This window comes from Urocitellus parryii, chromosome 11 (genome assembly GCF_045843805.1).
Source record: "Urocitellus parryii isolate mUroPar1 chromosome 11, mUroPar1.hap1, whole genome shotgun sequence".
Classification (NCBI taxonomy): domain Eukaryota; kingdom Metazoa; phylum Chordata; class Mammalia; order Rodentia; family Sciuridae; genus Urocitellus; species Urocitellus parryii.
The window spans coordinates 27,979,260-28,006,925 of record NC_135541.1 but is presented as its reverse complement, the minus strand read 5'-3'; the positions used below and the strand labels follow the sequence as shown (position 1 = coordinate 28,006,925).

Here is a 27,666-nt window from a genome sequence, read left to right as displayed (position 1 = left end):
GGAGCTTCATGCCCCCAATATTAAACTCCCTTAAGTCTGAAGTGCACTTCTCTTTAAGTAATCTGGCAAAGATGACAAAGCAGGCTTTTGTAGTCAATGATTTCAAATCTGGTTCTATTATGTGCCATCTAGGTGATCCTGGACAGGTTAATTAATTTTTTCCAGGTCTCAATTTCTTCATTGATAACATGTGAATAAGAATATATTCATGGAGATGTGGTTGCAATTAAGCAGGAGAGCCAGAGGAAGGCTATCATTCTTTGGAATATTTATTGAAGTCTACATACCATTTATACCAAGATGAATAAAACACTACTAGGCACTGTATACAAGGATGAATGAAACATGAATGAAACAGTTCATTAAACTGTTTCCAGGTTCTTGTATCTGTGCCTTTGAGGTTAAGGTCTAAATATTTTTTTGAGTCTTTTCTAACCCATGTGCTGTCTTCTGTTCACAGATTCCATAAAATATTGTAGATACTCCCAGCCCTGAACTGTATGAAGCCTCCTCAGCACTATACTAAACCTTTAGCATGGAATCACACTGAATCTTCTCCAGCCTTATCTCTTGCCAATTCTCCACACTGCTCAGATAAGAGTATGCATCTAGTTTCAGAGAACCTCGGATTAAATGCTGGTTCTACTGCATATTAGCTATATGGCTTTGGCACAGGACTTAAACTCTGTGTGCTTCATTCTCTTCATCTGTTAATATATAATAATGCCTATTTTAGGAGAATTAGATACTTTTTGAGGGGGAGTATTAGATACTTAGTAAACTTAAATGTCATTTTTCCAGGCTTTGAGATCCATCCCCCCTCAATTTTTCAATGAAATAGGTTAAATATCCTAGTCAAACATCGTCATTCATTTCACTGCAGCACTTATTATCCTAATTCAATGTTTGCTTATCCCAGAAAAATAGGGAGCATTCACCCTGCACAAAAGTCAACTCAAAAATGGATAAAAGAACTAGGAATTAGACCAGAAACTAGGCAACACGTGGAAGAAAATGTACGGTCAACACTTCAACATGTAACAGGAGGCAACAACTTCCTCAGTAGGACTCTTAAAGTTCAGAAATACCACCAAGAATTAATAAATGATGGATTAGGGATGTAGCTCAGTGGTAGACTGCTTGCCTAGCATTTGTGAGGCACTGGGTTTGATTCTCAGCACCACAAATAAATAAAATAAAGGTCTATTGACATCTAAAAAAAAAGAATTAATAAATAAAGTGGCATCAAATTAAAAATCTTTGCTAACTATTCTTTTTTTTTTTTTTTTTGGTAATGAGGATTGAGCTCAGGGGCACTTGACCACTGAGCCACATCTCCAGCTCTATTTTGTATTTTCTTTAGAGACAGGGTCTCACTGAGTTGCTTAGTGCCTCACTTTTGCTGAGACTGGCTTTGAACTTTCGATCTTCCTGCGTCAGCCTCCCGAGTCGCTTGGATCACAGGCATACACCACCACGCCCAGCTCTATTTTGCTAGCTATTCTTGACAGAGACTTGATATACAGAATACATAAAAATCTCAAAAAACTTATGCCAAAAAATTAATAAATGGGCAAAAATTATTTTCCCATTTATTAACACCTTTTATTATTATTTTCCCATTTATTAACACACACCTCTCAAAAGAAGAAATACAACCCAGGCATGGTGGCACATACTGTAATCCCAGTGACTCAGGAAGCAGAGGCAAGAGGATTGCCAGTTTGAGGCCAGCCTCAGCAATGTAGAGAGACTCTGTCTCAAAATAAACAACAAAAAGGGCTGTGGCTCAGTTGTTTAGCATTCCTGGGTTCAATCCCCAGTACCAAAAAGAAAAAAAAAAGAAATATAAATAGCCAACAACTAAATGGAAAAAATGTTCAACATCGTTAGCAATTAGGGAAATACAAATCAAAACTACATTGAGATTTCATTTCACTCCAGTTAGAAGGGCAGCCATCAATAATAAAAACAAAAATAAATGCTAGAGAGTATGTGAAGAGAAAGGAACACTTTTACCCTGTTGATGGGATTGTTGATCAATACAATCACTATGGAAATGAGCATGGAGGTTCCTCAAAAGACTAGGAATGGGGAGCTGAAGTTGTGGCTCTGTGGTAGAGCACTTGCCTAGCATGTGTGAGGCACTGGGTTTTATTCTCATCACTGCATTATCAATAAATGAATAAATAAAGGTCCACCAACATCTAAAAATATATCTTTAAAAAAGACTAAGAATGGAACCACCATATATAAGTGGTTCTACCAGTTACACAACTCCTTAGTACTTATCCTAAAGAATTAAAGTCATCATACTATATTGATACATGCATACCCATGTTTATAACAGCACAATTCACAATAGCCAAATGGTTAGTCTAGGTGTCTGTCAATGAATAAGGAAAATGTGGTATATACACCCAATGGAGCTTTATTCAGCTATAAAAAAGAATGAAACTATGTCACTTACAGGAATATGAATGGAACTTGAGAGAATTATGTCAAGTAAAATAAGCCAAACTCGAAAATCAAGAGCAGTTTCTTTTTCTTTCATATGGAAAAGACAGAGAGGAAAAAGGAAAAGAAAGATGGTGGTGAGAATCTCATGAAAATTGAAGGGAGACCAGTAGAGGAAAGGGACCCAGGGAAGAAAGAGGGGAGGGAAAAGGGAAATATTTGGGAATGATATTGATCAAATTATATTATTATATTGTATACATGTACATAACAAGGAATCTCATTATTATGTGTAATTATAATGTACTGATAAAATATGGGGGGAAAAGACAGGGAGCACATCTGTCTTACATTGCTCTGTATCCACCTGATAATTAGTAAAATTCTGAGTCCACAGCAATACCCATAGAATATGATGAATGAATGATTTCCTAAGTCTGACTAGGCACGTTTATTCTACTGGGATACTAGTATCCTCTAAAAGCAAGTCTTTTTTTATGTTCAGAGGCAGAACTCTTTGCTCACTTTATCTTCTGAAATGAAATTTTCAGAAAGCAAATCAAGAATTTAACAAATATAGGCTGCAAATGTAGTTCAATGGTTTAGTGCTTTACTAGCATATGGGAGACCCTAGGTTTGATCCTAGCACTAATGGGGAAAAAAAAAAAAAAGAATTTAACAAATGCTTAACTTTTGGCTATTAACTATCTTTTTTCACTTCCTTAAGTGGCTATTTAAAAAATTAAGATTACATATGTGACTCACATTAGATTTCTATGGGACATGATTATTTTAACTCTCTGCCTAAAAGGTATGTTGTATTTTCCCATGGTTCAAAAACAAAGACATAACAGGGCTAGGGTTGTTGCTCAGTGGTTGAATACTTGCCTCGCATGTGTGAGGCACTGGGTTCGATCCTCAGCACCACATAAAATAAATAAATAAATAAAATGAAGATATTGTGTCCATCTACAACTAAAATATTTAAAAAAAACAAAGACAAAACAAAACCCCTTAATGTCCTCTCATTTTTACCTATAAGAAAACACATTCCAACTTTTCATAGTTTTTCTCAATATTGATATTTTTGATGCATGGGCTACTCTATTATCCTTGTGAACATGTCTGATTCTTTTCAGTAGGGCATAGTTTCCTACAACCAATCATTTTCAATGTTGGGTGTCATCGCAACAAATTCCAATGAAGTAGAGATTTGCCATCCTGTGGCTACTCTGTTATCTATGCTGTCAACATTATGGTTAAGAACAGAAGGTCTGATTGGGCACAGTAGAACATGCCTGTTATCCAAGTTACTTGGGAGGCTGAGGCAGAAGGATCACAAGTTCAAAACCAGCCTCCAAAAATTAGTAAGCTCCTGTCTCAAAATAAAAAACCATAAGGGCTGGGAGCTGGGCAGGTTGGAGCATGTCTGTAATCCCAGCAACTTGGGATGCTGAGGAAGGAGGATCACAAGTTTGAGGTCAGTCTTAGCATCTTAGACCCTTGGCCACTTAGTGAAACCCTCTTTCAAAATTTAAAAAATAAAAAGGGCTGGGAATGTAGCTTGGTAGTAAGCATCTGTGCTTTCAATCCTCAGGATCAAAAATAAGATGAAATAAAATAAAATATAAAGGGCTGGGAATGTAGCTCAGAGATAGAGTGCCCCTGGTTCAATCCCCAGTACTGCAACAAAACAAAACAAAACACAGGAAGTATGGGGCCAGACAGTTTTTTGTTCTAGCCAAAAAACTCACTAGCTCTGTTAACTTTATTACTATTAACAGCTCTGTGCTTCAATTTCTTCAACTGAAACATCAGGGATGATAATGGTGTTTACTTCATAGGATTGAGAAAATTGATCTTAGAAAGGTGCCTGGCAAGTAGTTAAGTATCCAGCAAGTCATGACGACCATTTGTATCATTATACACATCCCAGAATTGCCCGAGGTTGCAGAAATAGCTAAATAGCAGAATAAACACTGGAATAAGGTCTTACCCCTAGTCAAATATTTCTTTCATGAAACCAAAGCTGCTTTTTCCAAAAGCATAAGCCCTAGAACTAAATTAACGCATGCTGTTTATTGCATTTCAACGTTTTAAGAAATGCAGAAGCCGACAAAGGCAGTCTACTGTCGTGTTGCCCACTAAATTGCAACAAATAATCAAAACAAGTTTTGATAATGCCACTATCACTAGGTCAAAGGGTCACCGACGCAAACGAAATTTCAGGAAACAAAACAAAGCAAAAAAAAATTCTCTAGTCGCTCAAGGAAATTGTGGACCACGGAGAGTTGGTTTCAGAGCTGACCCGGCTCGGCCGAAGCTGCGCAGGAGGAGGGCGAAGCCAAATCTGCCCTTTGGACCCTCCCCCTCAAGTCTCGGGGCTCCAGACTGCGCCCGCCCGCCCCTCACCTCCGGCTCCGGGTGCTCCGAGGCCATCACACATCCCTCCCGCACCGGCCCGGGCCAAGGAGGATGTTCCACTCTTGACCCCTGACCTGTCTATCTCGTCACGAAAATAAAACCGGAAGTGGATGGGAAGGCCGAGTTCTGAGCTTTCTGATTGGTGGATGAAGCCCTCTCAGTCGCGCTAGCTGTCTGGGAAACCGGAAGAGGAAGTCGTTGCTGCAGCCGCCCCGCAGCAATGCAGGTGAGAACCCAGTTAGGTCTCCTGGCAGATAGCTAGCCCGGGATAATAGGACCGAGAGTGGCTTGGCTGATGAGTGTGAGGAGCTGGGGAGGCAGAGCCTGCGGCTGTTATGGAAAAACTGAACGGGAGATTGGGGGCGAGGCCAGATGGAAAGGGAGCGCAGAGGCCAGTGGGGGTTGAGGCGGCTGACAGGAGGACAGACTCTGCTCAGGAGAGAGGAAGGATGCAGCGCTAACCTCCTGAATGTTGAGAAGGATCAGGTTGTCATTTGGGAAAGCTGAGGATCAATCTAAGGAAAGACGGCTCAAGAAAGTGGTGGACTGACTCAGCCCCCAACTAGGCTGTTGGATGCAGACAAACAAGGGATCTGTGATTGGAGAGAAGCCCAAGGGCTGAAGGAATTGTCCGCGGAGGCCAAAAGCTAAACTATTTATAAAAATCTCAGGCTGTGGGTGGAACCCAAGGTCAAGCTCCTGTCGGGCACGCTCCCGGGTTTGCAAGACTGCTTTGCGTCATTCTTAACCAACTTGTGCCCAATAGTTGTTAAGGGTGAAGAAATGGAATAATATAAGATCGTCTGACAATGGGAAGGAAATGCTTTACAGATTCCCAGAATTTAAAATTGTTTGTCTGGCTCTCAGAAACGTGCGAGTTTTCTTGTTTTTCATTTGTCATGTACTTACACCTGATAGTCTCTCAATAAATGCTCATGGGTCAACAGACTTGTGAAAGAGGCATGGGAATATTGGCAGAAATAAATGAGTGCACATTAACTCAACAAAGAGAAGGTCAAAACATCAAATGCTAAGGAGGCAGGGCCGAGAGAGTGCAGAGCTGGTTTTCAGAGAAAGCTTTATGTATAGGCAGATGTCCCAGAAATTGTGTTGTTGACAAGAATAGCACAAGGCAGATTCTAAGAGGAATATGGTGTACATGTGCTGCAGAGGCACCCATAAGATAATGAACAGGCACTGGATCTGGTGAAATTTCTCAATGAGGGACAGTAGGGTGTACCTAAAAAAAAAAAAAAAAAAAAATCATGAGAACAACCATGCCTGGATTTGGGGTAATAAGAAAATCAGTTGGTAAGTAGGAGGAGTTGAGGTCAGGTGAAGGGGTTGAAAGGTCTAAGGGTTGATGCTGTCTGTAACTCAGATGCCAAAGATGGAAAACAACTTGGCTTTTCAGCTTTATTCTGTATGTGTCACACTTTTGTGTCTCTCTGGGTAACCAACCTGTTCCTATTTGCAGCGAGAGGAGAAGCAGCTTGAGGCATCATTAGATGCACTGCTGAGTCAAGTGGCTGATCTGAAGAACTCACTGGGAAGTTTCATTTATAAGCTGGAAAACGAGTATGACCGGCTAACCTGGTAAGGGTTTCCAGGGCAAGCTGGGGATGGCTTACTGGGTGGGGGGGCCAGGCCTCTGATGGATAGGACATTTCTAATGATGTAACCATTTATCAGTTTGTAAACATCTTTTGATTTGGAAAGAGCTGGGTTGCCCAACATTGAAGTAAAGTTTGGCTTAGGGCCTCCATGGTAAGGAAGTAGAGAAAAGCTCAGTTTCCCAAGCCAGGTTGTTTTTGATCCTTACACTTTGATTTTTTTTTTTTTTCTGGTGAAGAGGCTCTTTTTGCTGGATCTCTTTCCACAGATGTGGCTTTTAGTCTTTTAGATACAACCTACTCAGGAATAGTGGATCTTATTTCCAGGTTGGAAAGGAGAATTTTACCCAGTTTCTGAATTTTCAGTTGTAATACTATAGCTATGATTCCTATTTTGCCAGTGTTTCTCACCCCTTTCAAACAGTGAACTGCCTTTTTCTGTATCTGTGTCAGAAACTGAAAGTGTGTCCTTCTTTCCTAACCCCATCATTCCTGTTAGCCAATTTGATTCTCATCTAGGCTAGTCATAGGGCTATGAGTCTTTTGAGCCTCTTAATTATTACATTACAGGGAAGGGTTGGAACATTCTGATACTTTCTTACCACCACCAGGCCCTCTGTCCTGGACAGTTTTGCATTGCTATCTGGACAGTTGAACACTCTGAACAAGGTTTTGAAGCATGAGAAGACACCACTGTTCCGTAACCAGGTCATTATTCCTCTGGTGTTGTCCCCAGATCGAGATGAAGATCTCATGGTAAGAAGCGAAAAAGTGTACAACTTGGGATATTAAGTTCTTAGATGAAAGTCTAAGAATTTTTGATTGGTTATTCTAGAAGTTCTAAATGTGGGCTAATATGTGGCAGTGAGAAGGAAGGACTGCATTTTGGAGGCCTTGCTTTTTTGTCCTGGAGGTGAGAAAGCTCCCAAATAGTGCTATTAAAAATCCAGATGCCTATATCACCAAGACTTCTTCCAGTATCTGTCTTGCAAAAAAAAGTCCTTTTGTGACTTTGTCTATTCCAGTCTTTGATTAAAATGTGGCAAAGAGAGGGGTTTAATTTGCCCTTAAGTATGGTATAGATAGCCATGTGAGGAGACAGAAATCACAGGTAGAGGGAAAGAGACAGTGTTCTAAGAAGCTAGATATTGTGTTTCAAGTTGTTTTCCCTGAAAATGCACTGTTTGCCTATAGAAAGGAAATAAGGCTAGATTGAATTCTTGGAGTACATGGTAGGATCAATAAAATCTATGTTACAGCGGCAGACTGAAGGACGGGTACCTGTTTTCAGCCATGAGGTGGTCCCTGACCATCTGAGAACCAAGCCTGATCCTGAGGTTGAAGAGCAGGAGAAACAACTGACAACAGACGCTGCCCGCATTGGTGCTGATGCAGCTCAGGTTGTACTAAGTCACTGCCCTGATGATCCCATCTCCATCCCTTGATGAGAAGCAAACACTACCACTCCTATGTAGTAGAGATTCTCAATTATTGCACTAAACTGTCTCTGGAAGAAATTCTCCATAGTCATTTCCTATTTATTTTAATCACTGCACCATTTGTATATTACAGAAGCAGATACAGAGCTTGAATAAAATGTGCTCAAACCTTCTGGAGAAAATCAGCAAAGAGGAGCGAGAATCAGAGAGTGGAGGTAAAGAAGTATTAGTGACAGAGGGAGACATGTATAATAAGATGACTGGAATAGCCATGGTGGTTTGGGTGGTAATAAAGTGAAGACACAGAATGAACTGCTTAGGAAAGGGTTTGCAACCATACTGCTAGCCTTTTGTGTTTAAGGCCAGCCCTGAAGCAGGTAGAAGAAATGGCAAAATGAAAAGGGAAAATTTGAGGATAGGTTGGAGGGTATTCTGACTTTTCCTCTGGACTGTGAGAGTCTAGATGATGCTGAAGTCAGAACTCCAAACCCTGGCAATCTGCAGGCCCTCCAGCTGCTAGGTTCAGACCTAGGACCAGATGTATACTTCATGGTTCTCCTTTTTCTTCAGGTCTCCGACCAAACAAGCAGACCTTTAACCCTGCAGACACCAATGCCTTGGTGGCAGCTGTTGCCTTTGGGAAGGGTCTGTCTAATTGGAGACCTTCAGGCAGCAGTGGTCCTGGCCAACCAGGCCAGCCAGGAGCTGGGACAATCCTTGCAGGAACCTCAGGATTACAGCAAGTACAAATGGCAGGAGCTCCAAGCCAGCAGCAGCCAATGCTCAGTGGAGTGCAAATGGCTCAAGCAGGTCAACCTGGTAAGGTGGCAAGGGTGGAAATGTAATTGACTTTGAACAGGGGAGTAGAGATGATCAGGATTATCTAGGCTCCCAGCATCCCCAGACCTGGGAGTTTTCTCCTTTGCATAGTGACTCAGAAAACAATTTTCAGCAGTAAAAATTCTCATCTGAAACTCTGAAGCAGGCATCAGAGAGTAAGGAACAACTTTGAGTAGGAGAAACTGCTCTCAATTTCTACCCCATCTCATACCTCTTTCTCAACTGTCCTGTCCCATTTACTCTGGAGATTAGGTTTGTGGTCAGTGTCTCTTTGTGGGTAGAAAAATCAATGGTCAGCTAGCTGTGGAGTGCTCTCCTGTAACCCCAGTGATTTAGGAGGCTAAGGCAGGAGGATTGCTTAGGGCCTCACAGCAACTTAGTGAGGCCCTAAGAAACTTAGAGAGACCCTCCCTCAAAATAAAAAATAAAAAGGGCTAGGGATGTAGGTCAGTATGTAAGTGCCCCTGGGTTTAATCCCCAGTACCAAAGAAAAAAGAAAATCAGTGGTCAGACCTTACTTAATCAAGGTTATTTGGAAGATGCATCAGGAATTGACAAGGAGGCAGTTTCTTGTTCCTACTGGTATTATTTTCTTTGTATCCTGTCTCTCTTGCCTTCCTGCCTTCTCTTGTACTCACTTTTAGTAATTAAGAGAATAGTCTGGAAGAGTTCAGATGCAAGCAGCAAGAAGAGTTATTTCTTACATGCTGTCTAGGAAAAAAAGACAACAGAATCAAGAGAAAACAGCCTTTTTTTTTTTCCCTTTCTTCTTTTCTTTTTTTTTTTTTTTTTTTTTTTGTGGTACTGGGGATTGAGCCTGGGGCACTATACCACTGAGCTATATGCCCAGCTGTCTTTTTTTTTTCTTTGAGCTAGGGTTTTGTTAAATTGTTCAGGCTGGCCTGAAATTTGCAATCCTCCTGCCTCCTGAGTAGCTGGGATTACAGATACGTACCACTGTACCTGGCAAGAATACAGTACTCTTTTACCTGTAACACTGAACAAGGATCACACAGGTTTTTGTGTCTTTTCTAGGAGTAGATAAGCAGGACACCTCTCCCACTATTCTCCCAAATCACCCCTTTCCTCCTAGATACCTTCAGGGAGGGAGCTGGTGAAGAACCACACCTCTGATCTCTGCCAACCAGGGTCAGATGCCACAGGGGTTCTGCAATGATAAAGGAGATGGCAGAAGGGAACCTGAGAAACGACATTTCTGATTTATTGTGAAAGTCTTGCCTTGCTTCAGATGTCTTTCTTCGTATTCCTTTTAGGGAAAATGCCAAGTGGAATAAAAACCAACATCAAATCAGCTTCAATGCATCCCTACCAGCGGTGAGTGTGAACAGCAGCCTCCAGTACCAGGTGATCTTGCACAGTTGTGCAGTCATATTACCTTTGCTCAAGGCTCACCTAGATGGGTACAATAAACAGAACATGGGCTTTCAGCAACAGACAGAGCCCAGCTCCACTGGTGACTAGCTATATGACTTTGGGCAACAGACCTAAGTTTTCTGAACCTGTTTTCTCATTTGTAAATGGTGATGATACCTACCTCATAGGGTTGTTATGAGGATTAAAATGAGAAAATGACTGTAAAACATTTAGCACAGTATATGAAGTAATGGGTGCTCAATAAATGGTTGTTTTCATAGCCACTTCTTCACCCTGCCCTCCACAGTTCTTGATCCAGAACCCATCTGATATGCTGCTATTCCATTGTCAGTGGTGAGCTGATGAACCCAGAATCAAATAAGCCTGTGCTTATTTTGTGCTACTAGAAACAGTAACAGCCTGGATGTCCTTTGAGGCATATTGGCTCTCAGGTGTCTCCACTCAGGTTCCACCCTGTTGTCCCTCTAAGGTTCAGATGAAGAGACTTCTGGGTGGGGACAAACCTTCTACCTACAGCTGTAATGAAACTTAGGCCTGTCAATCTCTGAAGGCAAGTTAAATTCTTATATGGGAAATACGTAAAAATCCTCATCTTTTATCCCATCTTGTACACATGAAAGAGGATATCAAGGGGCCAGGCGAGACTGTGTGAGAAAGGGTTTTTCTGTAGCACATGTAAATCCCCTTCTTCCTCTTATTTTGGAGGAAGAGGTGATTGCCCTTCACACTGTCTTCAGGGTTTAGTTTGTATATAATTGTGCCTTGTTCCTGCACACTGGTCAGGATGGTTTTCCTCCATTAAATTAACTCTATGGTTTAGGTAAGAGCCAGATCAATAGTGGGAGCGGGCAGCCCAATAGCATTGCCTACTTTATAGAGTTGAAGAGCAGAGTGTGTTTGGACAACCAGCCTGTTCTGCCTTTCTCAGTATTCCTTTGTGAGCAAGTGTAAAGATTGAATCAGCTGAAGTGGACCAAAGGATTTTCTCTATGAAATAAAGGTATTTAAATTGATATTAACTAGCTCAGCAATTTATGAGAGCCGATATAGGGAATCAGAGACAATTCCATTAGTGAGTGCTACAAGGCAATTCAAATTTGTTCTCTATAAAATATTAATCTTTAATTAGCTTTGCACTAGAAACCCTGAGTCTTTCTTACGTCTCATCCTTCCAGCTGCCTTTCCTGTTCTGTCACACTGGTACTTTGGCCTTTGATTGGTACCAAACTGCACTCTGCCAGGCTGTGGCAGCAGAGGCCAGGACAAGTGGTCCTAGTTGTCACCTGTTGCTGTCCCAACAAGATGCGGAATGATGTCCATAAAGCTTAGTGACCACAATACACTGCAGTAGGGGAGTCCTGTCATCAGCTCTGAGGCAACACCAGACCTTTCCCCCATTTGAATAGTCCGGCCCATTAACCCAGTCACGTGTTGTTTATCTTCTCACCTTTTCCCTTCCCACTGGAAACATCAGAGCTAACTAGGATATTAGACAGAGCTCCAGCCATACTTCTATAAAACCCCTGGAGCAACTTTGGGTGACTTTCTCCTTTACTTCACCAGTGGTACCAACCCTATGTTTCTTTGTTGTCTCAGCCTGATACTGACTTCATTCACATAAAGCTATTAAAGTGGATTCTGTGTCCTCCAAGAACAAATATCCTCCTGTCCCAACAAAAATAAATGTACAACTTTACCTAAATCTTTTGCCCTTAAGCAAAAGATTTTACTTCTTACTCTGGAGTGCTCATACCTAAGTATTAGTCATTCTGCGAGTACATGCTCTCTTTTCCAACCCACCCCCCACCTGAGGTACATGCTTTCATTTCCACCTTCCACCTCTGGGTACACAAAGCTGTCACATCTCCCACTTGGGGGCCCATACAACCCAGAACCCAGAATGGAGAGAATGTATCTCTCCTAGCAGTCCCTAAGGAGGGACTGTATATGAAGTTTCCTTTGAAGAAGAGAACATGATCTGCTTACGTGCTCAGATTTAAGATTTGCAAAAGCTGACCGGTGGCCTACTCTGGTAGTTTCTCTGTTTCTTACTGTCCTGTTTTGCTCAGGGATTGTACTTTCTCCTACCCTTGGGGCCCAGGGAGAAAGGGATTAGGCCTTGTTTCCCAGGTTATTTCTGGGATGGAGAAAGAAGCACCAGCTGTGAAACCTCAAGTACCACAGCACAGTTCATCCCACAAAAGATGGAGGCTTATTGAATTAATGTCAGCCTAATGCCCATTGCTTAGAACCTCTCCAGTTCTACCTTGAGGCTGGGATTCGGTCATTGCTGAATCTCCTTTTCTTCATTGCCCAGGTTGTGGTGTTCTCTTCCCCTCCCTGTGTGTATTGCTTCTCTACTTAGCTGGCTTACCTTACTCAGCCATGAGCTTTTTTGGGAAATGGCTAAGATAGGTTGTAGCCAAGTACTCCTTCCCACTCCATAATGGGTCCCACCATTGGGCCTGAGCTGGAAGGGATGTTATAGCCCACCTCCTGTCATGCTGCTGGAGAAAAGAAGCTGAACTCTGCAGGAATGCCCCAGTGCAAAGCTGGGCCCCTTTCCACCTCCCCCAAGCAGCTGGAAACAAACTCTCCCTTTGTCTGAGTTTCTTGTACAGAATAATCCTCCTTATGGACAATGTATTCTCTGTGTCCCATGGACACAGGAGCCGTGTGAGCTGATCCCAGCACCAGGCAGGACGGAGGCTGAATCCTTCCAAACGCCTACCCTGGGTCAGCTCCTAGAGGAACTACTAAAGGGTGAATATTCTGTCTGCCTCAGATTTGGGGGGATAGCCTATTGCAGTTTAGCATTGGCCAGGACCAGAGTTTTCCTTTTTTGCTCAGCCTTGAGAGTCCACAGTGCCAATTTAAGGATGTTTGATGTGTTTTTTGCCTGAAAGTCTCAAATGCATAGGGGCACGGGGCTTGGTGGTGCACTGTTGTAATCTCAGCGACTTGAGAGGCTGAGGCAGGAGGATCCCAAGTTCGAGGCCAGCCTCAGCAACTTAGTGAGACCCTATCTTAAAAAATTAAAAAAGGGCTGGGGATGTGGCTCAGTAGTTAAATACCTCTGGGTTCAATCCTGTTACCAAAAAAAAAAAAAGAATAGCTAGCACTTGGAAGGGGTTTGCAGACAGTACTTTCTGATTAGAACAGAAGGCAAACTCTACCACCGATCAGGACCATGATGCTTTATCACTTTGACATGTCCCTCAGGACAAACTTTCTCTCTTCTTGTTTTTGAGCTCCCATGTATCACTGAGGCAGATCATGGGTTCTTTATGTGGTCTCTTGATAAGTTATATACTCTCAGGATATCAGCTACCATTTGCACATGGCAACTTCCCTGGGCACAGCATGGAAAAAGCTTCTGAATTCCTGGAACTTAATTTTCTTGCCTGAGTGATCCCAGAGATCTTTCTAGCTTATCAGGCTCTGACAGTAATTCTCAAGCCTCTGGTCCCCAGGAATATTTTTGTTTTCTTCACTGTAGGACCATGATACTTAGATAGGCCACTATTTTCCTAAATTTACCCCTAAGTCTCTCAGACTGCTATAAACTGCTCTATAGTTTATAGAGCTCCAAAGTTCCCTCTCTGTTGCCTACAACTTTATATATCAGCATCCTTCTAGATCATTTTCCTGGCCCTGTTTTCTAGCTTTCATATCATTCTCTGGTGAAGATCCATCAAAGAGGTGGTTAAGTTACCGAAGAGGTACAGGTATGACAGTGGTCACCTTCCCACTCTGACATCTCTCTTTTTTCTGGGAAAGAGATTTGTAAAGAGAGACTCCTTGGTATAGGCAAGAAATTTTACTTTTTAATGACAGTAACCTTCTTTACTAGATAAATATAAAATTTTCTGGGCCTTTTCCTCCTCTCTCTGCTACTACACGGCCTTTTCTCATTCTCACCCTAATTTCCTAGTTTGTGCTCCATTTGATTCTTCATCGTGTTTGCCCACACCCCACATGTAGACCATCCTTTGTTCTTTTTGCTAATTTTCCTGGGCAAAGCCTGTTGTCATGGACCTAGTTAATGTTGTTTTAGTTAGTATCTCTTCCATATTAAAAATCCTTCTTGACCCTGTATACTCTCTCACTAGCTCACTCACAGGCATGCTCTTGAAAAAAAGAGCCTATAACAACCACCATCTCTTCCACCTTCCTATGTTTCAGCCCCTGTAGTTGGGCTTCTGCTTCCACCATTTTTCTGAAACAATATCAAAGACTGTTGTTGATCTAATGGCTAAATAATGAGTTTTCCCCAATTCTTATATTAATATCTCCATTGCATTTAACAATGCTAACTATTTCCTTTACGTCTCTCTCTCCCTATTTGGCTTGTATGGCATACGTTGTCCTTGTTCTTCCACCTCTTTATACATTCCTCCTCTGCAGTTTTTGGACTTCCATACTTCTGCTTGCTTCTTGAATGTGGCTATTCTCTGGAACTTGTTCTCAACCTTCTTTTCTTCTTATGTAACCCACTTTCTCTGTGACCACCATTTTTATGTGCATAAGTCAAACTAAGTTTTACTTTTAGTCCAAACCTCTTTGCTAAGCTGCAGATTCTAGTTGGGCATCTCTACTCACATGATCCACAGGTACCTCAGGTTATAGATGTCTAAATCCAGTCATCTTTCCCTCTGTATCTGTTTCTCTTCTAGTTTTTCTGGGTGTTACCTAAGCCAGGAATATGGAAGCCATTCTAAACTATTCTCCTTCCATATTCCCAGCTAGTCCCCCTTTATAGCAAATCAGATACCAAATCCTATCAAATTCTCTCTTCAATATCCATCCATCCTGTCCCTCTGAGTCTCTCCATAAAATTATTATTCAGACTCCCTATCTCCAGATCTTAACAAATCTCATCCCATACTCCCTTGATTAAAATCCTTTTGATAGTTCAGGCCCCCCGTTTCTCAAACTGGAGTCCACATAACCTGGCAGATTAATAGGCATACTGAAAGTCACAGGATGAAATTATCCTAAAATTTTCATTTGAGGGTAAATAATTTTAAGTGGAATGGAAATTTAGCATGCATGCACTAGTAAGAGAAAATAGATGTCAAAGAATTCCTGCTAGTCTGAAGGGCTTCAAGCTAAGACACCACATTCCCTGGGGATTTTTTTTTTTTTTTTTTGAGTCAGGGACATAACATTCATTCAATGGAAAAGTTTTAAAAGTAACTCACATTTCCTGGAAAGACAAGTAAGATTCTGTGATCTAACCCCCTGCCTCCTCCTGACTTATCCTCTACATTGTCTTGCTCTCCACTTAATTCCAAAAACCATACAAACTGCTTACAGTTTCCTGAATGTAATAGGCTCTTTCAAATCTCTATTCCTTTATCCACACTGTTCCTCTGCTTTGCTCTATTGTTCTGTCTGACTAATACCCAATTATCTTTCACAATTCATCTCACAAGTCACCCCCCAGTGAAGCTTTCCACCGTCCCAGTCTGTTCACAACCCAACACCACTCTCACCAGGAAAGGTCAGTTACCTCCTGTTTTATGCTCCTCTTTTGTACCTTGTACACTGCATATTCTGGCTCCTGCTGCACTTTATAGTCCCTCAAGTTTAAGCACACTGAACTGTTAGAGTTTGAATCAGTTCTCCCACCTGAGAACTGACTGATCTTTGGCAAGATAATGTGTGTGTCTGGTATACTATAGCATCTGGCCCATCATAAACACTACCAGTGTTAGTGCCACTACAATTATTTCTGTTATGATTTGACTTCAGAGAGGTAGTCTAAAATAACATTTTGGTTGAAAGAGCAGGTTCTAGTGCCAGAATTGCCTGGGTTCATGTCTTACCTCAGCCACTTACTAACTGTAACCTTGGGCAAGTTAATTTATCTATGACTCTTATTTTCTTATTTCTGTGAATAATAATAATAGTGGCTATTTCATGGGGTTGCTGCAAGGTTTAAGTGAGTTAAATGCTTAGAATGGTGCCTGGGAGTAGGAGGAATTCAGTATACATTAGCTATCCCCAGTATAGCAGCTAGAAATTTGCTCTCAGTAATTGTTGCTTGAATAAATGATTGACCAATCCCTCTAAGAGGTTGTAACCTCTCCCTCTGCACTCCCTGTGCTGATGCTTCAGGAACTGTCCTCAGGAGACACCTTTTGTGCAGAATTCATTCCCTATGATAACTCCCTAGCAACTAGTGCAGAAGGGATACGAGGATATTTTTACATTGGATTGCCTGACATGATGAATCAATTTTTAATCTAATTTCTCCCACTTATTTGTTGTCTGTGTTTTTCTCTTAAGTCCCAGTTTGGTATTAAATTGTGTTATTTCAGTTTGATCACAAATTACAAGCTCCCTCACCATTTTTCATCATTTCTGAATAGTATTTCCTCGCTGTTCAAACCAGTTAAAGGCTCAGTTCCAGTCCTCCTATATTCTCTCCCAGAGGGACCCTTCATCACTCACAGTTTCTCTCTCTGCAATTGTGATAAGTCCCTGCCTCCCTTGTCTGGGCTTGCCAGTTGGGGCTCAAGTCTTCCTGATTGGCCATGTGTAATTCACTGGATCAGAATCAGAGTTCCATGCTTGCTTCTCTTCCCCTCAAACTCATTACCAGTCCTTCAGACTGTATTTTATGGCATCTTCCACCATTCTTTTTTTTTTTTTAATATTTTTAGTTGTACATGGACACAATACCTTTATCCCTGAGCTACAACCCCAGCCCCTTCTACCATTCTTACCACTTTGCTTTTAAGTGCTCTCTGTTACAGTCATAAGAAAATAAATACCCACAGGCTATATGCTGCCTCACCCCTCTGTGACTTGACATGTTGTACCCACTTGGAATGTCTGGCTTCTCTTTCCTGCTTCTACCTGGTGGAAAATTCATCCTTCCAGTTCAAGTGTCACCTGCTCCTGTAAAATCTTCATAACCTCTTCCCTGTATACTTGATCATTCTTCAACTACCTCTCCTGTACCTCTACACACTTCTTTATAGCACTCAAAATTCTATGGTAATTTATTTTTTATAAGTTCAATTCCTGGCCTGGATACTTACCCACATATGACCTTAGGCAAGTTGCTTTACTTCCAAGAACCTTAGTTGCCACCTCTGTAAAATAGGATTATAGTACTGACCTCAAAAGTATGGAGCATATTTCAAAAAAAATTCAAACCTGTAAGTACTCTTAATTTTCTATACGATTAAATCCAAGCTTCTCAGAAGGGCATACAAGGGCCTTCCAGCAAACTGTCAATGCTATTACTCTGTTCTCTCTCCTGAGAAATCATTTTTGTCTGGTGATATATTGGACTGTTCTGATTGTGACACATTACAATTAAATTAGTTTAACCAAAAAAAATAAAATAAAATAAAGACCCAATCATATTTGAGTTATGCAAATGATTTTAGATGGGCTCAGGGGCTCAAATGTCTGAGCTCTGTCTCTGTATTTCTCCATTCCACATCATTATATCTCATCTCATGGAAAAACTTTGGGTTTGCCAGGGTTAAGTGCCATTTAGATTGGATTAATGGGGGGCATGGGGAAGGACACCAGGATTAATGAACTAGAGGAGTCTAGGAGGAAAATCTTAAATGAAAGCGGAGATGGGAGAGTGAATACAGCCTTCACAGTATGCTTTGTATGTTTTCATCTATACAGAGAATCCTGAGATTTCTATTTTTTCTCCTGTCCCTTCCTTTCTCCTGAACTTAAAATTACTGTTTCTGTTGTCTGCTAAAATGCGCCATCTCACCTCAAACTCAGGATAACCCAGATTGCTTTCTTTTTCTCCATTTGCTCCATGTGAGTTATCCAACTTGCCAGTCTTGGTTAGTTTGGGATCCTCTCTCTGCTCTTCCCCCACTTTCCACCGTTGGTCTAGGTCAGGCCTTATTGTGTCAGGGCAGTTCCGCTGTGGGGATCCCCAGCTGGTCTCTTGATAATAAACCTACTGTCACCAGGTTTGTCTTTCAAAACCTAACCAGGGTCATATCAGCCTCCTACTCAATCTTCAGGGACATTCCCTGTACAAATTAAATTCTTCACTTTTTATCCAAAACACTTCATGATTTCAAGCTAACCTACCTTTAACCTTCTATCATAGGAAGGCCTTTCATTCACCGCATCTTTTAGACACACTGAGTCCCTTCCATTACAGTGTGCCTGCCCTTGCTTTCCTGAGTTGGTTTCTTTGTCCCTGTATTTTCCTCAGCCAGAAATACTTGTGTTGCTTCCACCTTGCTTGCTATGTGATCTTGAGCAAACCCCTCAACCTCTCTGATTCTATTATTCTGCTAAGAGGCAATAATTGCATTGACCTTATAGGAGTCAAGAGCATATGGAAAGCAGCTGGCTGCATGATTTTCAGAGAAATGTACTCTTGGCCCTTCTCACATATATTCTGGGTCTTTCTAGCTCCTTCATCCTGATAACCTGCCCTGGTTGTTTCCTAACAAAAAGCCTCCCCTCTTCTCTCTCCAGAGCTTTTCCTGCAAGTTTTGTCTCATTCCGTCCTTCCTGAGTTTCTTCAGTTCAAGGAACACGAAATGATATCTACAATGTGTGGCACTGGCTATCCACTGATGGATCAGACCTTTCCCTGACTTTTTAGGGGTCCAGGCATGCCTTCAAATACCAAATGATGAGTGTTACATATAGTCTCTCCCTTCTGGCCAGATGTCTTTCCAGACCCAATCCCTTCAGCCAAGATCTCAGGCAGAGGATGCCAGTTAGCTGACTGAGGCACAGGGATGCACAGAATGATTAACTGGTGAACCCTTTGCCCTCATCTTTGCTCCCTGTCCTCATGGGCTTACCCTCCCCTCAGCTTCTCTGTGTGGGTACTATGTAGGAAATGCTCCTTGTCTTTTACAGGATGGGGATGGGAGAAGTTTGAATGCCACCCAGAGGCTGCTTTCATTCCCACCTGTACTTCTATGGCCGTCACCAAAAACCCTCAGGTCCTGTTGTTCTTAGCCGACTGCCTGTGAGTCCCATTTACTATTATTCCTTCCACTGTCCACCCACTCACTCATGAAAATGCAGGAATGTTTTTTTCCATTTCTTCCTGTCGTTTCTACTTCTCTGACCCTTTTAATTTTTGTGCTAATACAGAGCCTCAAACAATCATGGAAGCAGAGTTGATAGAGTTCGTACAGGTGATATTTTTCAGTCTGGACCCTTGGAGAAACTCCACTGGTTTACCTTCTGTGAAAAGTAAACAGAAGGGCCCCTTCAAGAGAAGTGAATGGAGAGTGAGTCACACAGGGTGGAACTTTGAAGTCATCACTTCACTTCCCATGAGTCAGGAAGACTCTAGGAAGGATGTGGAATTTTAGCTGTTGGACTGAGTGTTCTTTCCCCATACCGTGGGCCTTCATCCTTATCAAACTGTGGATTCAGTTTCCCTAGTTCATTAGCCCACTGTGGTTTGGTTTTCCTTGTATCCAGGTGGAAGAAAGCATGGCCTTGAACCTAGTTTTCCTGCAGATTCCAAAGAGTCCCATTTCTGCTGTCCTGCCTCCCATTTCGTGAGCTGGGTTGGGGAGCATCCTCTTCACAGTCTCCCATCTAGAGAGGCCAGTATCTCTGCCCAGTGCTTGCCATCAGCTGCATCAGACTTTTACCATTTTTCAGAAACTCCTCATCCTATAATTCTGTTCAGAGAATGCCTCACCTTCTGACAAAAGAGAAAATAGACACCTTCAAATAAAAACTCCCTCGGTCTCCTTCCAACCCACTGACAGATACTCTTCTCTTCCACATATTTTAGTCTGCAAGTATTCTTAGCCAAAGACCAATCCCGCCACGTGTGCTGGAGCTCAATGCCTTGTTCTACACAGCATATAAACATGCTCCAGCCTCTTCCTATTGGAAACAACCCTTAGGATCAATCTGGGGTTGAGAACCACATGCTGATATTTTAAAAGTTCCCCAGCCATTGCTGAAAATATAAACAATAAAATCCAAACGTCTTACCAGGGCTACAAGGCTCTTCATAAACTAACTCCTGCCTACATTTCCTACCTTTACCAATGTGCACTCTGAGCTGGAGTGCTACCAAACTACTTACAGAGTTGCCCAAACCTGCCATATTTTTTGCTTCTGTGTGTGTGTGTGTCCTTCTGCTTGGAAAGCATTTCCCTGCCATCTAGAAAGTGCTCTAATGTTCAACTTTAGTGTCATTTCTTTGAAGTCTTCGAAAGTAACCTTCATGCTGTGTGAAGGCACCCCCCCCTTCCCCAATGGGTTTATCTCTTACCACATACAACTCTAGTTGTTCATGGATATGCTCATCTTCCCTACTGGATGGTGTTTGTAGGAACTACAGAGCCCATGGAAACGCCACTTGGTAGACTTGAGTCTATATTAGATATTGGAAGATGCTTTCTCTCAGGATCAGGACAAGGCTGAATAAAGTGTCTTTGAGTACATTCATTCATGTAGGCACTCAACATTTACTGAGGACTTGCCATGGTCATTTACCAATGTAATCCAGGTGAATAAATCTATAGATGAAGAAGTATCCTGTCACTACTTTGGCCTCTGGAACAGTCTCATCATCTATAATAGTCTGCTTTGTCTATCTATAGTGGACTCTCATGACAGACACTTAAAACCCCTCAGTAGTTTTCTTAGAACAGTTCTTTGCACACAGTAAGTGTTTAGGAAATATTTTAAATGAATGCTCACAAATCCATATACAAATATGTACCTTCTTAATATATGGGCTTCTTCCCCACTTTGCCAGCTAAATGTTGAGACAGAAACAATGCTACGTATTTCACATGGGTTATCTCCTTTAATCTGCACAATAATTCTATGAAATAGGTATTGTTATGGTTCCCATTTTATTGAGGTTTCAAAATTTACCTAAGGTCATATAAGTACCAATTGAAACATTAAAACTCAGGACTTTGGAGTCAGGTGTGACCTCAAAGCCACTAGAATATATCTGGAAGACATTAGGACTTCAATAAATATTTATTGGCTCCATGAATACTGCTTTCAAGTGGAGGGGAGTGGAAAGGTTTTTTAATTATTTCCCTTCCTACTAGATTCTGGGTCCCTTGGTCTCTTTCCATTTTAACATTGTCCCATTCACTCTAACATCCACTCAGAAAACATTATAAAGGTTCAGCTGAGTGGGTCAGATGATAGATTGTATTGATACTTGAGATGACTCAAGTATTGCCCCTGTTGAGAGGAGCTTGTAGTTGGGGTTGAAAATTACATTAGAGTAAAATCATGGGAGGAAGAGAGAGTGACTTACTGACTGGGAGACTGGACTGTGCTTTTGTGCTGAGCCAGTGGGTAAGGCTCGAGGGTAAGGGAGTATGAAAGACATCTTGGGGGATGGTAAAGCACTGGTATGACTCAGGAGGGTGACAGAAGTAGAATAAGAAGACTAGGTAGGGACTAGATCAGGTTGAACCCTAGCATACAATGCTAAGGAGTATGAGTTCTTTGAATACTTGGATTCTTTTGCCATTTTCTTAAAAGTGCAGGTACTAATGGGTTGGGTTGATCTGTACTTTAGCTTTTACTTCTTATCTAAAGTCTAGGATGAAAATCCCATGTGGCTACATCCCATCATTTATGAACATAGTATTCCTCCCAGCTACCATCTTTCCTGAGTTCTCTCAATTCTGTCCATATTTACAGCATCCAATTTTACAAGCAGTTATTGGATCACTGTATGCAAAGCACTGGCCAGGAGCTGCTGGAGGTATAGGTTTCATGGGTTTCATGAAACATGGTTCTTGGCCAGAATAGTTAAGTCTAGTTGATGAATGTGAGAGGATCAGGCCAGGTAGTATAGAGCTGACAATTAAATACGGAGAGATATAGTACCTCTTGAGAAGTTTCCACATAGACAACGTGTTTCCTCCAATTTTATCAGGTTCTTCCCAGGTCCTGCTGTTGTCTTTCACTTGGTCTCTCTTCCTTACCCTCCCTGGTCACCTAGACTATAAACCCTGAGTCCAGGGACACTGTCAACAGAACCTAACATGGTCTTACATATTGTAGGTAGTCAATGTATATTTGATGAATGATTGACACAAACCTGATAATAGTCTTGAAATCTTCAATTTCTCCTCTGCTTCTAGAATAAAAATCAGACTGCCCCTTTGGTCTTCAAGACCTTCTAGGTTATGTCACAGCCAACTTCACTTCCTTTTTCCCCTTTCACTACCTTGAAGGCCAGTTTAGCCAGTGATTCACAATTCTTGCCCGGGGCCACTTGTATTCTCCCACCTCCGTTCCAGGAAATCCTCTTGGCGGCTCCTAATGCTAGGACTCATCCAAGTTTATAGGATCGGTGAGAAGGCATCGGTAGCCAGTTGCTCCCTCCCGCTAAGCCCTCCCAGCCACCCCAATAAACCCCTAGCCCGCCTGGCCAGCCGGCCCCCTTCGAGAACAGGGCTGAATCCTAGAACTTCCTCCCAGAGTCCTAGCAGGGCCTGCCGTCAGACGGCGGGTGTTTGTTGGTGGACTGGTCAGAGGGCCGAGGATGGGACCCGTCGGGTGCTGGACGTCAGAAGAAGCAGGGTGCTCCCAAGGTGGACCAGGCCGCAGGCACCAGCCGCGGCGGGCTGGGAGATGCGAGGGAAGGGGTGGGGAGCCGGGCTGGGTGTGCTTCCTGCCCCGGGATCTGGCGGCCCGCCCCTGCCCCCGCCCCTGCGGCCCAGCCGGCGCTGGACGGCCCCTCCTGCCTGGGCTGGTCGCCCAATCAGCAGGCGCCCCCCGCCCGGTCCGCCCCCTCCCCCTCTGGTGACAGAAAGTCGGCCCAGCAGATGAGGAAGTGGCAGGCAGGATAGCCCTGGGGACTGCTCTCTGGCCCTGCTCCCCCCACCCCCCGAGTCCTCCACTGCTGTCCGCCTGGCCCCCACTGGTGAGTCTGGACCTTCCACAGCTTCCCACGTGCCGGCGCCCCCTGCCTGGCAGGCCCGGCTAGCCTTGCCCTGCCCTGCCCTGCCCTGCCCAGGGTATGGGCGAGGCTGTTCCTGGGGCGAGTGGGTGGGAGGTCCCAGCTCCTGGGGCCGGGCTTCACCAGCTCCCTCCCTCCCCGCCCCCCCTCCGCCCTGGCCCCCCGTTTGCTCACACCTAGGCCTTTCTCCACCACCTTTTGGTCTTGGCCCTCTCCCTCCCCTCCTCTCTTCCCTTCCCCTTCCCCTTCCTTTGCCGTATCCTTTTCCCTTCCATCCATCTTAAGGAAGGAAGGAACCGGCTAAGCTCCCCTGTGAGGGACACACCCAGATTTTCCTCAAGCTTGTGGAGAGGTCCTTCCCAGAGGCCTGGAGTCCCTCCTGACCTCCAGGGTGCCTGTTCGAGTGCGTGGGGGTGAACTTGAGGCTGGTGGCTGAGGGAGATAAGGAGCTCGCATGTGCCAGAGAGGAGCTGTGTGAGAGCACACGCCTAAGGCTTAGGCCCTGCCACAGCATAGGCCACCAACAGAGTCACTGTGCATGAAGAAATGAGGAGTGTCGCCCGCCAAAACATATCCGTGTATGAGGGAGGTGCTTGTCTGCGTATGGTGTGAGTGGTCAGATGTTCTCTCACCTGCTAGTAGCTCAGCCATGTGTGAGTAACTTAGCGCGTGGGCCTGAGCCTGAGCCAGTGAGCATATGCTTTTGCACACAGTGCCCTGGGGCTGTGCAGGGTGGTATGTGAGTGCCAGTACCAGTGCAGTCTGGAGCAGGCGTGAGAGTGCATGTCATAGTCCATGGAGGCCTGTTGGGGTGGTGTGTGAGGCAAGGCATTTGTGGCCAGTAGGAGGTGTGTGGGTCGTGTGGATGTGTGCTAGTCCTTGGAGCTGGGCGCATGTTGTAAGAGTGTGTATGTAGAAGGCAGGGCTTGGAGACTGACCATGGTGGGTGTGCAGAAGGGTGGGATGACCTGCAGGTTTGGGGAATCCCTGTGAGATTTGTGTGTGAGAGGGGCTCACGCAGCTTCTGTTGGATATCAGAATTGTATGTCTTCATGGAGCACTGTACAAGTTGTCCTCTGGATGGAGGAAACTGGGAGCACCTGCTGCCCTGGCTTTTGAGAGATTGCCTGGTCCCTGGGGACAGTCTTATAGAGTCCCAGACTCTCCTGGGTCTAGGCAGAGGTTTTTGTGTCCCTATGAGCCCTCCCCCGACATTCCTTTGGCCTTTGAGGGGGAGGGGGCCTAGCCCATTGGGATCCCTCCCAGAGGGAGGGGAAGATTCCTGAGACCTCCTCCACTCCCCACCTCCTCACATGCCACTGGCTTCCTTGCCCCTCCCTGGAAAGGAAAGGTTCTTGTACCCATTCTGAAGTAGGACAAACTGAGAATTCATGGCTGGTTTGGGAGAGGATGCTGGGTGTGGATTTTTAGCAATCCTTGGGCCAAGGCTGGGACCAGGGCCAGGAGAAGTTTCTGGAGAACCTAGGACCTTAGCTTATCTAGCTGGTCCAGAGTGGTGGGTGGTGAGTTTGGGGCTTTACTTGACTTTCCCAATCCTGGTGGTTCCTGCTCCCCTAGGCACTGACCTGTGGCCTGGACCCACCCTCCATCCCATGCCCAATACAGCGGGGGCGGGCAGAGGGCGGGGCTGCTGCCAGATCTAGTCAGACAGGTGGAGCCGCTGGGGCAGGAGTCTCACAAGAGCCAGGCTGCCAGAGAGGAAGGGCTCTGCAAGAGAAGAGAGCCCAGCAAGCCTACAAGGAGAGGGGAGGAGAAGAGAGGCTGGAGGTGAGAGCCCTGGAAGGCAGAGGGGAGACCTAGGGAGAGGAAGAACCACAGACCAGTAAGGTTCTGGAAGGGACTGGGGAGGTGAGAATCTAGGCAGGGGAGAGGAGGGACCCTGGGGAGATCCGGAAGGGACTGGACTGGAGGGGAGGATAGATTGAAAGGGAGAATCCCTGGAGAGAAGAATTTCCTCTTATAGCTGGGGAAGTGAGAGACTTTGACAAAGAAGGGTGAAGAGGTTCACTGGTTCACTGGAGTTGAACTCTCTGTTGGTGAGAAGGGAGGGCTCCAGAAAGGGACCTGGAATTGAGAAGAGGGGAGGCCAGGAAGTAAAACTGTCTGAAGAGGCACCGAGAGGAGAGTAAGGTCTGGAGAGGAGAGGACCAGTGGAATAGCTCTCCCCCAGGCAGGCAGGATGTGTGGGAGCAGATGCCCTCACCAAACTGCCTCCTCTTCCCTCAGACCCCAACAATTCCATTTACTGTGATTCTGTCCTTTTCTCAATGAGGCATCAGAATTGTTCTGTGTCTTTAGCCTGTTATCTGGTTCTGTGTCTTATCTTCGTGGGTCAGGTGTGGGATGGGGATACAGACAGGATGTGTGCCTGTCTGACGTCCATCCTCCATCCCTCCCTACAGTCCCTAGCCAGGATGGAGGCTATTGTGAACTTGTACCACGAGATGATGAAGTGTGCAGGTGAGATGCTATCCAGCAGCCCTTCCCTCCCTTCTTTCCAGGGATCCTGGGATTTAGGGCTTTGTCTTAATGGAGAGTCCCTATGAATCCCTTGACCCTTTGTGACCTGACCTGAAAGGTATAGATCTGGTGAGGTTCCTTTGAACCCGTGACCCTTCCTGACTCCTTGACATTCATTCACAGATCCCCGGGTCCAGGGTTACCCTCTGATGGAGTCCCCCCTGCTAATGACCTCCATCCTCTTGACATACGTGTACTTTGTCCTCTCACTTGGACCTCGCATCATGGCCAACCGGAAGCCCTTTCAACTCCGAGGTTTCATGATTGCCTACAACTTCTCATTGGTGGCACTCTCCCTCTACATTGTCTATGAGGTGGGCCTGGATGTCTAGGCTTTAAATCCTGCCAGCAGGATAAGGGGTGGGCCAGAGGAGCAGAGCATCTCTCCTTTCCAGAGGTTCAGATTCATTTCTTCAGCTAGAGATGGGAGGGATTGCTGGGAGAGGGAACTCTGGTGGTCTAATTCACACTCTTCACAGTTCCTGATGTCTGGCTGGCTCAGTACCTACACCTGGCGCTGTGATCCTGTGGATTATTCCAACAGCCCTGAGGCTATTAGGGTAAGTAAATAGGGGCTGGGATTAGGTCTTAATCAATGACTTGAGCCCATGGCCTAATCTAGAGAGGCTCTTGAAACAGTGGGGGGTGGGGGGATCCTAAGGCTGCCTTGATTGACTTTTTGCAGATGGTTCGAGTGGCCTGGCTCTTCTTATTCTCCAAGTTCATTGAGCTAATAGATACGGTAAGTTGTTATGAGATGTATGAACTGGGGAGGTGGGGAAGAAAAGCCCCTGGCTCTGAACACCTCCCTGATGATCTTTATTCAGGTGATCTTTATTCTCCGGAAGAAAGATGGGCAGGTGACCTTCTTGCATGTTTTTCATCACTCAGTGCTTCCCTGGAGCTGGTGGTGGGGGGTAAAGATTGCCCCAGGTAAGTATTCAAGACCATTGGAGGAGTGAGCACTAGGAACCAGAGGCTCAACTCTCCTAACCCTGTTTTACTCTCTCCCACAGGTGGAATGGGGTCTTTCCATGCCATGGTAAACTCCTCTGTGCATGTTATCATGTACCTATACTACGGATTATCTGCCCTTGGCCCTGTGGCTCAACCTTATCTTTGGTGGAAAAAACACATGACAGCCATTCAGCTGGTAAGGGGTCTGCTGGCCTATAACCATCTCAACATTCCTAGTCTAGATCCTTTTTTTGTAACCTATCTCACCTTTGACCCTATCCCTCCAGTCCTTACTTAACCCATGCCTTTCTCTGTCCTAGATCCAGTTTGTCCTGGTCTCGCTGCACATCTCCCAGTACTACTTCTTGCCCAGCTGCAACTACCAGTACCCAGTCATTATCCACCTCATCTGGATGTATGGCACCATCTTCTTCATTCTGTTCTCCAATTTCTGGTATCACTCTTATACCAAAGGCAAGCGCCTGCCCCGAGCACCTCAGCAAAATGGAGTTCCCAGTATTGCCAAGGTCAAGGCTAACTGAGAAGTGTGGCCTAGATAGATGCCCACCTAAGTGCCTCAGGACTGCACCTTGGGCAGCATCCTTCAGTGTCCTCCCCACCTACACCTGTGACCAGGGCTCAGGAGGTCAGGACTGAACAGGGGACTGGCCCTGCCCCCTGCCCACAGCTGGTCTACAAGGGCCACTGCTTCCATTCCTCACACTTCTGGCGGACAGCTCCAGGGATGTGGCCTCATTGCCCTCTGGCATTTCAGAGTTGGGGGCTGAAAGGGCTGGACATTTACTTCCCCCTCTCTGCTTTAGACTTGGGAGAGGAACACTCAGGGCTGGCCCCCACCAGGGTCTTGTGGCCTTTTTCCTCACACTGAAGAGGTCAGCAATAATCTGTCACTATGGACCCAGGCTCCCTCCCTCCACCCCACACCGAAGCTGGAGCTTCTGGGCCAAAGGTCAGGGTATGTGGGGGGGGAGGGATGCTGGGAATGTAGCCTGTGGAGGCTACTTACTCACTTGTGTCTTAATTAAAGTGACAGAGGAAACCACCAAGG

General features: G+C 44.5%; 3 protein-coding genes across 8 annotated transcripts in view; 2 read left to right on the top strand and 1 right to left on the bottom strand.

The window, feature by feature from the left end:
• Szt2 (SZT2 subunit of KICSTOR complex) overlaps nt 1–4,941 on the bottom strand; it is a 49,832-nt gene extending 44,891 nt beyond the window's left edge. For both annotated transcript variants that reach the window (XM_026397691.2, XM_026397692.2), the window contains exon 1: nt 4,870–4,941. In XM_026397691.2, the coding sequence (XP_026253476.2) occupies nt 4,870–4,896 (27 nt within the window). In that variant the 5' untranslated portion in view covers nt 4,897–4,941. The remainder of the gene's footprint in view (nt 1–4,869) is intronic.
• Nucleotides 4,942–5,063: 122 nt separating this feature from the next.
• Nucleotides 5,064–10,208, top strand: Med8 (mediator complex subunit 8). 2 transcript variants are annotated; one of them, XM_026397779.2, is made up of 7 exons: nt 5,064–5,107; nt 6,359–6,477; nt 7,124–7,250; nt 7,754–7,894; nt 8,067–8,148; nt 8,504–8,752; nt 10,048–10,208. In XM_026397779.2, the coding sequence occupies exons 1-7, from the start codon at nt 5,102–5,104 to the stop codon at nt 10,110–10,112; spliced, it is 789 nt and encodes a 262-aa protein (XP_026253564.1). In that variant the 5' UTR covers nt 5,064–5,101; the 3' UTR covers nt 10,113–10,208. The 2 variants fall into 2 exon arrangements, with proteins under 2 accessions (XP_026253564.1, XP_026253563.1); XM_026397778.2 differs by having other exon boundaries at nt 7,106–7,250.
• Nucleotides 10,209–11,141: 933 nt separating this feature from the next.
• Elovl1 (ELOVL fatty acid elongase 1) lies at nt 11,142–27,649 on the top strand. 4 transcript variants are annotated; one of them, XM_026397776.2, is made up of 8 exons: nt 11,142–11,168; nt 25,523–25,580; nt 25,764–25,954; nt 26,120–26,200; nt 26,326–26,382; nt 26,468–26,573; nt 26,657–26,793; nt 26,918–27,649. In XM_026397776.2, the coding sequence occupies exons 2-8, from the start codon at nt 25,535–25,537 to the stop codon at nt 27,137–27,139; spliced, it is 840 nt and encodes a 279-aa protein (XP_026253561.1). In that variant the 5' UTR covers nt 11,142–11,168; nt 25,523–25,534; the 3' UTR covers nt 27,140–27,649. The 4 variants fall into 4 exon arrangements, with proteins under 4 accessions (XP_026253561.1, XP_026253559.1, XP_026253562.1 ...); XM_026397774.2 differs by lacking the exon at nt 11,142–11,168 and adding an exon at nt 22,949–23,063; XM_026397775.2 differs by lacking the exon at nt 11,142–11,168 and adding an exon at nt 24,678–24,887.
• The last annotated feature ends 17 nt before the right edge of the window (nt 27,650–27,666 follow it).

Coding starts and splice junctions, on each gene's coding strand:
- Med8 (XM_026397778.2), top strand. Junction 6,478..7,105: donor GAGTATGACCGGCTAACCTG/GTAAGGGTTTCC, acceptor TACCACCACCAG/GCCCTCTGTCCTGGACAGTT. Junction 8,753..10,047: donor GGCTCAAGCAGGTCAACCTG/GTAAGGTGGCAA, acceptor TATTCCTTTTAG/GGAAAATGCCAAGTGGAATA.
- Elovl1 (XM_026397776.2), top strand. CDS start 25,535: ATGGAGGCTATTGTGAACTTGTACCACGAGATGATGAAGTGTGCAG. Junction 25,955..26,119: donor CCCTCTACATTGTCTATGAG/GTGGGCCTGGAT, acceptor CACTCTTCACAG/TTCCTGATGTCTGGCTGGCT. Junction 26,574..26,656: donor GGGGGTAAAGATTGCCCCAG/GTAAGTATTCAA, acceptor TCTCTCCCACAG/GTGGAATGGGGTCTTTCCAT.